Raw genomic sequence first — 14628 nt, 5'->3', positions numbered from 1 at the left:
CCAAGTCTAGGTGCTTACAAGCGCATAGCAACATCACTCTACGGTCCAGGCCCAGGCGTCGCTTCTCACCCTGCATCTCTTGGACAGCGCTTTAGGCGACGCGAGGACAGAGCTGCCCGCCCGCAGCAGGATCAAGTAAGAACGGAGGAACAGGGCAGGCAGATGGGCGTGACAGCCCGGTGACGAGCTAGGCACAAACCGGCAGATGGTCGTGACAACAAAGCCATTACATGTGGCGGCACACATCAACCTCCTGTCATCAGCAGAAGGCATCGGGCACCATTGCCGTGCAGGCGTGCAGGCGCACATGGTACTCCCACTTGCCATTCCGGCGGGTATGCCGCTGACGCGCGCAACCACACAAATGACGCAACCACAACACATGCGAGCTGCCGAAAGCTGGTTACTTCGTCCGCGCCGCCACTCGTGCCGCAACTCCACAAGTACAAGCATCACTCCACATACCAACGCATGATTCCGTATGTACTCTCCCGAGCGGATGTTGAATTGGCGCACGCCTAGTTGCCTGTGTTGATGTCAACCGGCGTGTGGTGCGACTCTCTGCACAACTGCTAGCCTACCTGCCCGCAACAGCCCGACAAGCCTTCCGTGCTCTAGCAGAAGGCAGGCGGCGGCTGTGACTGCGGCACCGTGCTAGGCCACATGGGTGGCCGCCGCACGCCACACAACATTCAAGTCGTACACAATGTCGTCGTTGACTTATTTCCCGACGTCTCAACGGTCGCCGTTACGTTATGCAATTCAAGCCCGTTGGACGGAGCTGCTGGCCCCCGTATGCAGTTCCTGTCTTGCTATCAACGCATTATACCTGTACCGCCAGTCAAGAAGAATACAACTCCGTCAAACACGAATCATAGTCAAGCATCATAACCAAACAGCCTGCGCCCTCGCCCCTACTACTTCCGTGTCCCCGTCAGCCCCCGCTGACGCGACACTGCCCGCTGCACCACCTGCCGCGCCGCCGCCACCGCCGGGCCCTCCGCCCCTCCCCCTCCCCCGCCCGCTGCCTCCGCCTCTGCCGCGGCCGCGCTCCGTGTGAGCGGCCGCCCCCGAGACCTGGACCGGCCCCCGCGGCTGCGGCCCACGCCGCCCTCCCAGTCACCGGCCGGCCGCCCCAGGCGCTGTGGCGAGCGCAGCCCCACCGACCTCGCCGCCAGCAGCTCACTGGTTCCCACACACACACTGCGCTGACCCGGCATGGGCCCATCCACAGGTCCGTATCGGCCCCCGGGTGCGGCTGCTGCTACTGCCGCCGCCGGCCGGCCGCCGCCGCTGTAGCAACTGGCCGCGCCCGTGGCTGCAGCCGCCGCCGACATCGGCGTCCCGAGCGGGCTGTGCGGGTGGTGGCTGCGGCACGCGCCATTGGCAGTGGCCGTTGCCGCCGCCGCCGCCGCGGCCGCCGCTGCGGTCGCGGTGGCAACCGGCGAGAGCGGCGTGCTCCGGCGCGTGCTGCGCTGCGGCCGTGCGTGCGGCGACAGCGGCCGTGTCCTGCCCGCTCCTGCCTGCTGCGGCTGTTGCTGTTGCTGCTGCAGGCGCTGCAGCTCCTGTGCGTGCGCCTCCAGCAGCTGCGCGTGCGCCGCCTCCGCCGCCACTCTGTCCGCCACCCAGTCCTCGATGGCCTTGCGCAGGTTGTCGTTGTGGATGAAGTGGTAGGAGCTGAGGAAGCGGCCCGTGGTGGGGTCCGTCCTGGGGGGATGGGGGTCGTGGTGGTGGGAGAGGCACGGGGGATTGCTGAGGCGGGAAACGCGTGATGGGGGTAGCGTGGATGGTGGGGCAGTAGCAGTGGGAGAGGCGGAGGGGAGAGAGGAGAGGGGGCCAAACGCACACAAGCCGTCAATGCCCGCCAGCAATGGCGCACCGGCATACGGCACATGCACACAGCAAGGAGTGTGTCAAGCCAACGTCAAGTGACCTGCCCCAGCCCTCTCCCCCCCACACACACACATACACATACACACACGAGAGCGCCCCACACCTCCCGCCCCCTGCCGCGCGCACCTGTTGGACTTGAGCCACTGCCGTATGGCGGCCAGCTCGTAGGTGGGCGAGGCCTCGCTCAGCTGCGGGCTCACCAGCAGCGCCGGCTGCGTCATGAGGCTGTGCGTGATGGGGCACAGGAAGCCGTGGGGAACCTGCGGGAGGGAGGGGGGTAGCCGTTCATGGCGAACAGAGTGATTGAATTACAAGTTTGAAGGGGGTCATGAATATCAGCCCTAAGTAAACCCAACCAAGCCATACGGTATCAGCGGGTCACCGCGGGGGAAGGGGAGACACGCAGGAGGGTAGACACGGCAGTGTCGTCACATGGGGGCTGGGTGGTGCGAGGTCCGCGTGATGGTAGCTGCCCGCAGCCAGGCACGGCCCCGCCAGCCAGGCGCCAGTCAGTCAGGCGCACCAGCTGTACATGGCCGAGAGTGTCTCGTGTGTGCGCCCACCCCCCACATTGTGGGTATGGCAGCGACCTCCAGTCCGCCCCCTCCTTCCCCGGTTGCCTACTGGCAAATGCCGAGCCCCCGCCACACCCACAAACCCATATCCACATCCACAACCCCCGCCACACCCCACGCCACACCGAAACGCTGCCCACCCACCTGCTCCGTCCATCCGTGCGCCTCCGGCGGCAGCTGCAGCGGCGGCGGCCACCTGCCCAGCAGCAGCAGGTCCCGCACGCCGCGCCCCACAGCCGCCAGCTGACTGCGGAGCGCCGCCACCTGCGCCAGGCCCGCACGCAGCTCCCCCTCCAGTGCCGACAGCGGCCGCAGCCCCCCGCTCGCCGTCCGCACCAGCTGCTCGCCGCCTGCAGCAGCGCCCTCGCCACCTTCGACGCCCTCTTGCGCTCGCCCTTGCCCTGCACCACCGCCTGCTCCGCCGCCGCCGCCGCCTCCGGCGGCGCCCACCACCTCGTCTAGGATGCCCTGGACAACCGCGTCGCCGCCGCCGCCGCCATTGCCGCCGCCGCCGCCAAGCCCTAGGGCGTCCTCATCTTCCTCCAGCTCTTCATCCTCCCCGTCGTCATCACCATCACCCATTAGCCCGCCGCCGCCGCCGCCATTGACGCCGACGTCGTCGAGCCCCAGACCCGCGCCGCCACGGAAGGCGCGGCGGCGGCGGCCGGCGCCGCCGCCGGCGGCGGCCCCGTTGGGAGCGGCGGCGGCGGCTAGCAGCAGGTCCAGTGCGCGGGCGTAGTGCTCCCGCTGCACAATGGCAAGGAATGCAGTACATAAGAGGGTGTGAGGATGAGAGAGTGCGAGGGAGAGAGAGAGAGAGGGAGAGCCAGGGTGGCAGTGCCGTAGGGTGAGGCTTGACGCCATGACCAGGGAGCTGAGGCTGCTGCTTAAAGAGCGAAGGAGCCGATGAGGCTGTGAGGCTGTGCGTGGATCGGAAGGAGTCAGCAGAGGCCCTGCCTGGGTGTCCCCTGCCCGGGCACACGCGACACGCGAGACATGCCGTGCCTTGGGCCTGCCCCCTCCCCTCCCTCCCCGCCTCTTCACCCTCCCTCCGCGCCCACCTGTCTGGCCGGCCAGGTGGGCTCCGGCAGCGGCAGCAGCAGTGCGGCCATCATGGCAGCAACCGCCCGCGGCGGCAGCGGCCCCACACCCGCGTGCCGCGCCGCCAGCGCCACCCGCGCCACCGCCCCCACCGCGCGACCGCCCACCACCGGCCCGCCAGGCTGCTGCTGGCGCTGCTCCTCCGCCGCGTCCCGCACCTGGTGCGCCCACCACCTGTGAGGCGACGGCATGGAGGGCGTGTGCGTGTGTGTGTGTTTCGTGGCCTCGGACCCCCGACCTCCGGCCCAGCTTCCCGCCTGCCCTCACCCTCTCCCGCCCTTGTCACTAAATCACTCCGTTCCGCACATGAACGGCTCCCCCCGTTTCCCTAGTTTCTCAGCGGGAATGGTGAAAGCACACACACACCCCACACACACACACGCTTCACTGCTCGGCCCCCCCCCCCCGCTCACCTGGCCTGCTCCAGCAGCATCCACAGGCTGGTGTGTTTCATGGCGGACACGTCCCGCAGCCCCCCGCCCCCGCCGCCGCCACCCCCCAACAGCAGCCGCTCCTCCCACTCGCCCAGCCCGCCGCCAAAGCGGCCCACGCCGCCACCGCCGCCGCCCAGCCGCCCGCCACGGCCGCCGCCGCCGCCACGCCGCCGGCCGCCCAGCCCCACGCCGCCAGGGCCGCCGTCGGCTCCGGGCGGTCCCACCGAGTGCGCCCTCAGCGCCGTCACCACCTGTCGCCGCCACCGCGGACACGTGTGTACACACACATACATACACATGCATTTGGTACACGTTGCGTATGTAGGTATGTAGGTATGAGCAATGTCAAGGTGAGTAGCTTGCTTCGGGTGCGTCCCCAACTAGAGTGGACGGGGGCTCAACCTAGGGACCAGGCTGGCCACCCGCTTCCCCGCATGCGCTTGTCCTACAGGCGCTCCCTACAGGCGCTCCCTGCTGTGTTCTGTGCCGGCGCAAGCAGCTCCATGCCGCGCCCAGCACCACCACCGGACACAGAGCTCCCTGCCTCTGCCCTCCCTCCCTCCCACCCCTCCTTCCTCTCCTCTTCCCTCCTCTCTTCCCGCTACCAATTCCCGCTTCCCTCGTCTTATACATTGGTTTCGGTTTAGTTTGGGCTGGTATCTACAACCACCCCTCCCTCCCTCCCTCCCTCGTAGCTAGGGCTTGTCAGCCCTAGTCATCAGTGGCTTCGCCACTACCAAGTGTAATTATTCCCTCCCTCCCCCCTCCCTCCCCCTCACCGTGCACAGCAGCGGCGAGGCCCGCGCCGCCGTGTCCATGTTCCACAACACGTCCAGCGACACCACCGCCAGCAGTGGGCTCACCGCAGCTGCGTCCAGCAGCCACAGAGGCAGGCGGCTGCCGGCCGCCGCCAGGCCCAGCACGCCGCCGGCGCCGCCGCCCACGCCGCCGCCGCCCAGGCCCAGCACGGCAAAGGTGATGTAGACGAGGGAGTAGAGCGGCGAGGACAGCCCGGAGAGGAAGCCCTCCTGGGGGTGGGGGTGGGGGTGGGAGGAGGTGGGCGGGTGCGGGTTCGGTGGAGGAGGCGGGCGCGTGCTACCCGCCACATCAAGAGCGTGTCTGCGCCCAACCAACTGCCGCTGGCGCAACGCAAATTCAGCAGCCCGCCACGCCAACCGCACTCCTATGCCACATCCCAACCCATCCCCCATCCCACCACCACATCCCACCCCACCACTCCAAGCCCCAACAACCCTCCACCCCGTCCCAAACCCCCACCGCCCCATTCCAAACCCCACCCCACCCGCCCCGCCCCCACCTGGAACAGCAGCAGCGGCACGGAGGTGGGCTGCGGCCCGCCCGTGAGGCGCCAGGCGGCGGAGGTGCCCGCCACCGCCAGCAGCCAGGAGGCGGGCAGCACCAGGCAGCAGGACAGCAGCGGGTGCGGCTGCCAGTGCGGGCCGTACAGGTGCGTCCACAGCTCCATCTGCTTGCTGGTCAGGATGCCCATCACCACCAGCCTGGCGGCAGGGGGGAGGGGGGGAGGCAGGCGGGGGAGGCAGAGAGGGAGGCAGAGAGGGGTTTTACATTCACGATTATTTTAGGAGTGAGAAGTGGGGGGCAGAGAGGAGGCGGTGCGATGCATTGCCAAGGGGGGGGTTACATTCATGATGAATTAAGGAGTGAAGTCGTAGGCAGGTGCAGTCGCATAGTAGACGTATTGTTACCGATGTCCGTACCGTTACCGAGGGGGGGGGCAGTGCTGATGTGAGGACAGCCTTTGGGCGCCTGCTCCGCCTGCACCTGTCTTGCACGGACGGCTACCCCCCCCCTCCTCCTCCCTCTCACCTGAAGCCGTACCCAGCCGACAAGAAGCCGTCCAGCAGCAGCCACTGCCACCACGCCAGCCACCGCCGCCACCGCTCGCGGCCCGCAGCAGCCGCCGCGGCCGCCGCGCCTGCCATCATGGCCACAGGCCCCTCCCCCGCCCCGCCGCCGCCTCCACCCTCGGCACCGCCCTCACCGCCGGCGGCTGCTCCTGCTGCTGCCACCCCTGCCCCTGCGACTGCCCCTGCGACTGCGACTGGCGCCGCCCCTCGCGGCGGCCTCCGCAGCCGCACCCACACCTCCGCCGCCAGCCGCAGCAGCAGCAGGTGGTCGGCGGCAGTCAGCAGCAGGCCTGTGTGTGTGTGTGTGGGGGGGGGGGGGTTACATGCATTAAGTTTACGAAGTGAAGTCGTAGGGGGGTTACACGCATTAAGTTTGGGGGGGAGGGGGGGCAGGCCAGGGGCGGGCGGGGAAGCGGGGTTGATGCGTGACAGTGTGGTGTGTGCGAGGCAGAATAGCAGCATTGGACTGACGGCAGCCACTGCCCACCGGCCTCGCCGCCGCTCCCACCTGGCTGACCCCGCGCCTCCACGCACGAACCCCCGTTCCGGGCCATACGGTTCCATCCCCCCAAGGCCCCCAACGCAACTGGTTTACCTAAGGATTGGAACAAACCACAGTTGGTACCCCCCACTAGCCCCCCGACCCCACCCCCAGCCCCACCACTCACACACGGCGTGGTAGGCACACAGGCGCGCCGTGAAGGGCCCCATGAGCCCCAGCGCCCGCACCGCCGGCAGGCAGGCCAGCAGGAACAGGTGCGGCGACAGCAGCCCAGCCAGGATGGGCGCCCACTTGTACGGCACAGCCGCGCCCGCCGCCATGTGCCGTACGTCGCCCGCCAGCCGGGCCACCAGCGCCCGCCACTTAGAGGTGGTGGTGTTGGCTGTAGCGCCACCGCTGCTGCTACTCCGGCCGCCGCTGCCGCTGCTGCTGCTGCTGCTGCTGCCGGTGCGGTGCTGGCCCGAGGGAAAGGCGTCGGCGCCGGCGCCGGCATTCGAGCCAGATGCGGCGGCGGCGGCGGCGGCAGAGTCGGCGGCGGCGGACGCGGACGCGACCGGCTGCTTGTTGGTGAGCACACCAGTGGCGGCGGCGGCGGCGGCGGCCTTGACGCGCTGCAGCAGGCGGCTGACGCCGCTGCGGCGCGGCGGCGGCGAGGGCAGCACAGTGAGGATGGCGGGGCAGGTGGTGGAGGCGTTGCGGCCGCGGTCGGTGCGGTACAGGCGGCACTCCACGTAGGCGTAGTGGCCGCTGGCTAGGCCGCCCTGATGCGGGCCCTGGTGCCCATGTGCAGGAGGAGGCGGCTGCTGCTGCTGCTGCTGTTGTTGTTGGGTTCTCTGCTGGTCCTGGCCCGGCGCGCCTTGCGGCGGCGCGCCGGCCACGCCGGCAGCGCCGGACTCCAGGGACGGGGTGGCGGGGGTGGAAGCGGGTGGGGCTGCTGTGGCCGAGGTGTTGGCGGCCGGGGCCAGCTGCGGCATGTCGCCCGCGACGCCGCCGCTGCCGCCGCCCGCGGCGTGTCGTAGCGCTGCCGCCGCCCGGCCGCCGTGGTGTTTGATGCTGCCCGCCAGTCGGCCCAGCCAGCCGCGCAGCAGGGAGGGGAGCACGCGGCGCCAGTGCGTCAGCCGCGCCTTGAGCGGGGCCACCACACCTGGCGAGGGGAGGGTTACACGCATTAAGTTTACGAAGTGAAGTCGTAGCCAGGTACAAAGGTACACTGTTGTCGTCGTTACCGATGTCCGCGGAGTCCAGCGTCCGGAGGGGAGGGACGGGCACCGGGGCCGCGGAGAGTGTGGTCACAAACAGCATTGTCAGACTCTAGAACCCTCATGATATGGTGTGTTCTGGATTGTGTACACGTTCTCTAGAACCGTTGAGACCATGCGTGCATGGGAGTGCAGGGAGCACCCCCTGACTCCGCTCGGTCTGAAGAACGTCCGGATGCGGCCGCCCACATGAGTAACCAGGCGCCAGGCGCCGCCAGACACACACACACACACACACACACACACACACACACACAAGCGCACACACACATACACACGCGCGCACACACACACTCTCTCTCACTCTCACTCACCTCCGGCACCGCCCGCCTCCCCGCCCGGCCCGCCCGCCGCCGCGCCACCTGGCCCCGCCGCCGCCCCGCCGCCTCCTGCTCCGCCTGCTGCGCCCTGCTCCGCTCCGCCGCTGGCGCGCACCGCTGGCCGGAACACACAGCTGGCCATCAGGTCCTCCTGCGGGGGGGGGGGGGGTTACATTCATGATTAATTCAGAAGTGAAGTCGTAGGGGGGGGGCGGGGGTGCGCAGGGGTGTGGAGGGGCTCAGCACGGAAGTGCGGATGCAGATCAGGGTCATCCACAATGCATGGTTGTCCATAATGAAGATGTGCCGCAACCGCATGACACGTGACCCAGCTGCCAGGCCGCATGTGCATATGAGTCCCCTGACCTGCGTGCCTAAGGCCATGTGACTCCTCTGCCCCTGCCGCAGCCCCTCCCCCACCCCCGTGTGTGATTCATGCACTCCCGTGGTTCACGGCCACCATAACCTCCCCCAAGGTCGGTGGACTCAACCACACTAAACACCCCTCCCTCCCCCTACCATCCTCCTCCCCCTCCCCCTCCCCCTCCCCCCCTCCCCTCCCCATCCTCCCGCCCACCTGCACGCCGTGCTCCACCAGCATCTCGGGCGGCAGGAAGGCCGGCACGCCGCGGCCCAGAGCCGACAGCGCCGCCGCAAGGCTCTGGCTCTCGTCGCTGTTGCCGGGCCGGCCCAGACCGTACAGCATGCCGCCACCACCGGCAGCGGCGCCGCCAGCGCCGTGTAGGCCGTCGTAGGCGTGGTGGTGGTGAGCGCTGCCGGGGGCGTACTGGGTGTACTGGGTGTGGTGGTGGTGGTAGGTGTGCTGCTGGTGGTAGGTGTGCTGCGCGAACGCGTGCGCCGTGGCCTGCGCCTGGGCGTGCGGGTGCGTGTAGCCCACACCGCCGGGGCCAGCCGGAGCCCCCGCGGCGCTGCCGTCCGCTCCCGGCGCCCCCGTCCCGCCGCCGCTCCCTGCCACGCCCCCGCCCTCAGCCGCCGAGCCTCCATACGGCGCCTGCTGACTGCCCGCCGCCGCCACACCACCACCACCACCACCACCACCACCACCACCGCCACCACCCGCCGCATACCCCATGCCGCCGCTGTATCCCGGCGCGCCGGCGGGGGAGGGCGCGCCGCGCAGCCGCCGCGGCGCCGCCGCCGCCACCGCCGCCGCCCTCGGCCACAGCCCCATGAGCAGGTACATGCGGGTGGAGGCCAGCGACAGGAAGAAGTGGGCCCGAAGCTGCCAGGGGAAGAGCGACAGCACCTTGCCCGGCTGCCATACCACTGCCTGCAGCAGGCGCGGGGCGCCGCTGTCGCTGGGGTTCGTGGTGGTGCTGGTGCTGGTGGGGAAGGTGGAGAAGGGGGCAGAGGAGGAGGGGGCAGAGGAGGAGGCGCTGTCGCCGTGGGGCATGTTGCCGCTGCTGCTGCCAGCGGCGTCTGCGCCGGCGGGCCGTGGCGGATGTTGCGAGGAGCTAGCGCGTGGCGAGGCCGGCTCGTGCCCGCTACTGCCGCCGCCGGAAGGCAGCGCTTGTACGGCGCCCACTCCGCCGCTGCCGCTGCTGGCGCCGCTGTTGGCGCCGCTGCTGCTGCTGCTGCTGCTGGGGCTACTGCTGGAGGCCGCCGACGCCATGTACGACGCGGGCATGGTCACGGGGATGCTGGGGGACAGCATGTCGCGTGGGGCGAAGGCGTACGACCCGGCGGCATCCACAGACAGCTGCTGCGCGTAGGTGGCCCTGGTGTCCCCGCTGCCGCTGCCGCCGTCGGCTTCGGGCTGGCCCTCCTCCTCACCGTCCTCCTCGCCCTCGGCTGCCTCGTAGGCGTCATAGGGGTCGCCGTCCTCAGAGCTGATGGTCAGCACGCGGTGCAGCAGGTGCACCGAGTAGGCGCGCTGGTACAAACCATCGTGTATGAGCGTCCAGCGCTGCGGCTCGCCTGTTTCGTCAAGGGGCCGGCAGGAGCTAGTGGTTGAGAAGCAATCGAAAGCTGTCGAAAGGCCCCGCAATGCGCCTTAACGTCTCACGACGCTGGTCAACGAGGTTCGCGTGCCGGGTGAGGCTCCACTCCGAATGCCCCAGGGTGAATCATAAGCTACGCAAGTGTCAGATCAGCGCAGCTGTTGGAGTAATCTAGTTTTGCATGTACACACGCCTTCCGAAGGCCGAGTAGCGCCAGATGTCATCGCCGCACTCAACTTCAGGGCCAGAACAAGGATCATGGCACTGCATTACGACTCACAGTTGACGCAGTTGCAGTTAGAAACCAATTGCTTCCATCCAGCGAGCCCGGCGTCGCTGCGATGAAGCGCGTCCAGGGAAATTCTGTGCACTATCGCGTACTCGATTCCTATCACAATAGCGAGAAGCGCAAGCGTTCTCCGTGAATAGCGGAAGCACAAAGCCATCACTGCGGCCTCAAACAGACAGACATCAAGCGTTAGCAAGTCGCGTTTGAGCAGCAAGTGGCCGCATTTCAATACAACGTTGCATAAGTGTGCACTGATTTGTAATTAGAACAGTATGGATATGGGTACCGGGCCCACAACCGGGCTTGTCCGCACCGTACAGCGTGGTGTGCCCTGATGATGCGCCAGGCCAGTATCCAAGCCCATTATGCCCAGTCCCTTACACACGCCGCCTCCTGACAGCGGCGGCGCAACCGAATGACATCAAGACCGCTGCAGTCTCACTATTGCGCATATCTGTCCCCCTTCAAACGTGACACAGCCGACCCGTCCGATTCGAGGGTCGCGCGCCACCACTACCAGCACTTGCAAGCACCAACTGACGCTGCTCTTCATGCATCCTGCAACCGCTGTCCAGCCACCTCCACCTGCCAGGCAACCAAGCTACCCCCCAAAACACACTCCGCGGCGCTCTCACTTGCCGCCCAGCTTCAGCCACTTCGGAATCTTGCCCGCCCCGCCACCGGCACTGCCGCCCGCCGCGCTGCCGCCAGCGCCGCCGGCCGCCGTCCCGCCGCCCGGCGCCCGCCCCGCCGCGCCCGACCCCACCGCACCCCCGCCCTCGGCTCCCTGCCTCGACTGCTGCTGCTCCTGCTGCTTCTTGCCGCCTGCCGATGAGGCCGGGTGGAAGGCGGCGACGTGGTGGGGGATGGCGGTGCGCAGGCGCGCCTCGACCTCGGGCTTGAGCGGCGACTCCCCGGCCGACGAGGCCGGCACTGCAGGGCGTGGCGAGTGAGAGAGGAAGACAGAGGAACAAGATTAGCGGTGAGAGAGGAGGTAGAACGGTGCGGGGGCCAGACGCGGCCGCCGCGGGTAAGGATGCGAGTTGCATATCAAACCCGTGTGGCAAAGTTGCGGCAGCGTGTGTATTTGAATGGGGCAGACCACCACCGCCTCTCCACTCGCGCACAAGCGCATTCTACTCTCACGCCTCGGTGGCCTTTCTCTTCCCCTTCCCTCTCCCCCGCGGTCTGCCCCTACCCTCCCCCCCGGCCTGCCTCACCCTTCTTGTCGTCCAGCCCCACGTGCACGTGCGCCGCCGGCACCAGCCCCGCATGATACAGCGACTCGCCGTCCCGGTCGGCCTTGATGACCTGAGGGGGGTACATTCATGATTATGAAAGGAGGTGGTGGATGGTAGACCATCTTGGGGAACAGCAAGCGAGGGGACGGGGTTCCATGTGTGACACTGCCATTCAGAAGACAAATAGCTATGAGCAAGGCAACGGGAGGTGCATACGCCACCCGCAGTCAGAAACGCGCAAGAGGGCGCGACAGCCGGCATGGCATTTGGAGGCGCTTGCTTTGTTTCGTGCGCTCCAGGCAACTGCCCGCGGGCCAGGGGACCCGACTGCAGTGACAGCGACAGCTGCCTGCCTGCCTGCACGCACGCACACGCACATACACGCACCTGGCGCGGCGGGGTGGTGTAGATGTAGGCGGCGGCCGCGGCGGCCGGCCGCAACATCGACAGCGCGGCGGCACGCAGCGCACCCAGCGTCTCCGTGGCGGCAAATGTGGCCTGAGGAGTGAGGGTGCGGGAGGGGCACTAGTCATGGGGAAATAATATGCCCGAGCACAACGCACAGATTGTATTGGGAGAGGAACGGGCCCGGCGTCACGCCAATGCACACACTGCTGGCCCGGCCGCCCACTGCCTCGGACGCCACAGATAACCCTCCAACCCAATGCCCCACCTGGCATCGGACCGAAGCTGCACGCACCCGCGCTGCTTGCGGCCCCAGCCCCGGCCCAAGCCTCGGCCCCAGTCCCAGCCCCAGCCCCAGCCCCAGCCCCGGCCCAAGCCTCGGCCCCAGCCCCAGCCCCAGCCCCAGCCCCAGCCCCAGCCCCAGCCCCAGCCCCAGCCCCAGCCCCAGCCCCAGCCCCAGCCCCAGCCCCAGCCCCAGCCCCAGCCCCGGCCCCGGCCCCAACACCGGCCCCAGGACCAGCCCCATGCCCAGGCCCGGGCCCAGGACCAGCCCCAGCCCCAGGCCCGGGCCCCAGGCACGGCACGGCGTCACAACAGCTGCACACGGCCGTACCCGCTAGGCCACTGACCCCTCCGCCCCCTGCGCCGCGCCCACCTGCAGGATGGCCCCACCCGGCAGGTGCAGGCGTATGGCCACACGGCTGTAGGCGGCGGCCTTGGCAGCCTCCTCCGCCTCGCGCGCCGCCCGAGTGCGGAAGCCGCCCGCCTCCTCCTGCAGGCACATCCATACGGTAACGTTAGACAGACCGCACATTGTACAACCTCATCCCGTGCCATCTATGTCCTGATGCGCCGTGTGCTCGACACACCCCTGCAACATCCGCACATAGCAGGCCTCTCACACATGAACAACAGCACAAACGCACAAACGCACAAACGCACCTGGTGTCGCTTGTGTGCGCTGCTCCGCATCATAGCCACCAGGTCATCCGGTGTCACCTCCCAGAACGACTCGTCCTCATCACCACCGCCGCCGCCCGCGGGGCCGGCAGCTGCCGCCGCCTCGCCGCCGGCGCCGGCTGGCCTGTGCGCATGCGGCAACGCACGTACCCGGCATGATGATAACGTGGTGATCGCACTCGGTACGGGAGCGTGGGAGGCGCACACACGGCGCAAACCACACACACGCACACACACCCGGGCCCATGCTTGCGCCAATGCACCAACACCCACAAGTCAGAGCTGCACCGCGCAACCCTTGACACCTGGTCGCCTTCGCACAGCCGCCCGCCCGCTCTGCTCGGCCCCTATACCGTTTACGCACACCCTGACACCCACACACCCACACCGCCCCTCCACGTGCCGCCGCCTCACCTGGCCGCCGCCGCCAGCGCCTCCTCCAGCGCCAGGCGAGTGAACAGCACCGAGGGCCGACCCAGTCCCAACTCATCCTCCTCGCCCTCGCGAAGCGCCACGTGCCCACCGCCGCTGGCGGCGCCGCCGCCGCTGCCACTCCCCGCCGCCACTGGAGCCGCCGTCGCCGCCGCACTGCCCGATGCAGACGCCGGCGCGGCTGCGGGTGCCGCTGCGCGGGCAGGGGCCGGCGCCGCGGCTGCCGAGGTGCTGGGGCCGGCGGCGGCACCCGAGTCCACATCCATGGGCTCAGCGGCCTTGGTGGCTGCTGCTGCGGGCGCGGCTGCTGCTGCGGGTGCTGGCGCTGGTGCTGGTGCTGGTGCTGGTATGGGGACGGGGGCCGGTGCTGGTGCGGGAGCCGGCGCGGGAGCCGGCGCGGGAGCCGGCGCGGGGGCCGGCGTGGGGGCAGGCGTGGGGGCCGGCGCAAGTACGGGCGTGGGGGCTGGCGCCGGCGCAGGTGCGACCGCACCTGAGGCATTCACGTGCGAGATTCGGTAACCAATCTTGGATGATGTCGCCCCCTAACAGCACAGAGTCCATGTCAGCCACCACGCCGCCCGTTTGCTGGCGCCTGCCTGCCCAAGCCTTGCAGCGCCAGCCCCTTCCCATGTGCAGCTCCCCACCATTCCCGCACCACAGCCCATTCCTCATCATGCATACACCTTCCAATTGTCGCACCTGCTGGGGGCTTGTCATACACAAGCGCGAGGGCGCTGCCGTTGGGGATGTTGGCCAGGCGCCAGGGGCAGGTCAGGTCGGCCAGAGGCTTCTTCCCGAGCACCAGGCTGCAGTGAGCCGGATCCAGCGGCGGCTTCATCTTGCCGGCAGCTTCTGCCAGCAGCGCCGACAGGGGGGTCATGGCGGTGGGTTTGAGCACGTGACGCTGGGCTGTTGCGCGCGGGAAGGAGCCGGCGGAAGGTAGGGGGGCGGAAGGTAGGCAGGGAAGGCAGGGGGTCAGCGTGTCGCATCGAGGTCTGGAAGCACCGGCGTGACGAGAAGAGCTCAGGCATATGGTTGCCGGTGCAGCCCGCAAATTTGGTCATGGCTATGTCTACATTACGCAATGAAGGCAGAGCTCCAACCGGTTGAGCCTGTCGCGACATGCCCCGGTAGCATTCCTAGCCCGGTCGTCGAGCTTGAATGACTGCACTTTAATGCAGTGACAGTATTCACTCACCTGGTGGCCCCTCGTACGTTATGCTTACGCTCGCCATCCCGCGCAGTGACAGAGATGCTCAAAAGATCTCCTTTTGCAGTGAGGTAATGCTCGGTAAGTCTAGGTGTGATGAAACTAATTATCTTGGGATTGATGTATAATTACGTCTTCCTATGACGGGCGAGTTCTT

The 14628-nt window shown here is 68.4% G+C and overlaps 2 protein-coding genes across 2 annotated transcripts; both read right to left on the bottom strand.

Annotated features, from left to right (window-relative positions):
- Nucleotides 1–2: 2 nt before the first annotated feature.
- Nucleotides 3–10424, bottom strand: CHLRE_10g443700v5 (uncharacterized protein). Its single transcript, XM_043066834.1, has 12 exons — nt 10215–10424; nt 8551–9911; nt 7968–8124; nt 6561–7538; nt 5852–6182; nt 5322–5523; nt 4783–5031; nt 3983–4254; nt 3530–3743; nt 2613–3215; nt 2020–2153; nt 3–1707 (listed from the first exon to the last, which is right to left on the bottom strand). Exons 1-12 carry the CDS (start codon nt 10378–10380, stop codon nt 918–920), a joined length of 5457 nt encoding a protein of 1818 aa, XP_042920231.1. The 5' UTR covers nt 10381–10424; the 3' UTR covers nt 3–917.
- Nucleotides 10425–10472: 48 nt separating this feature from the next.
- CHLRE_10g443650v5 (uncharacterized protein) lies at nt 10473–14594 on the bottom strand. Its single transcript, XM_043066833.1, has 8 exons — nt 14460–14594; nt 13961–14170; nt 13244–13751; nt 12812–12953; nt 12525–12641; nt 11852–11962; nt 11444–11534; nt 10473–11156 (listed from the first exon to the last, which is right to left on the bottom strand). The coding sequence occupies exons 1-8, from the start codon at nt 14494–14496 to the stop codon at nt 10855–10857; spliced, it is 1518 nt and encodes a 505-aa protein (XP_042920230.1). The 5' UTR covers nt 14497–14594; the 3' UTR covers nt 10473–10854.
- Between the last annotated feature and the right edge of the window lie 34 nt (nt 14595–14628).

The sequence above is a fragment of the Chlamydomonas reinhardtii genome, chromosome 10 (assembly GCF_000002595.2).
Source record: "Chlamydomonas reinhardtii strain CC-503 cw92 mt+ chromosome 10, whole genome shotgun sequence".
Classification (NCBI taxonomy): domain Eukaryota; kingdom Viridiplantae; phylum Chlorophyta; class Chlorophyceae; order Chlamydomonadales; family Chlamydomonadaceae; genus Chlamydomonas; species Chlamydomonas reinhardtii.
Note: the sequence above shows the minus strand (reverse complement) of the source record. Positions and strands in the feature narration are given on the sequence as shown.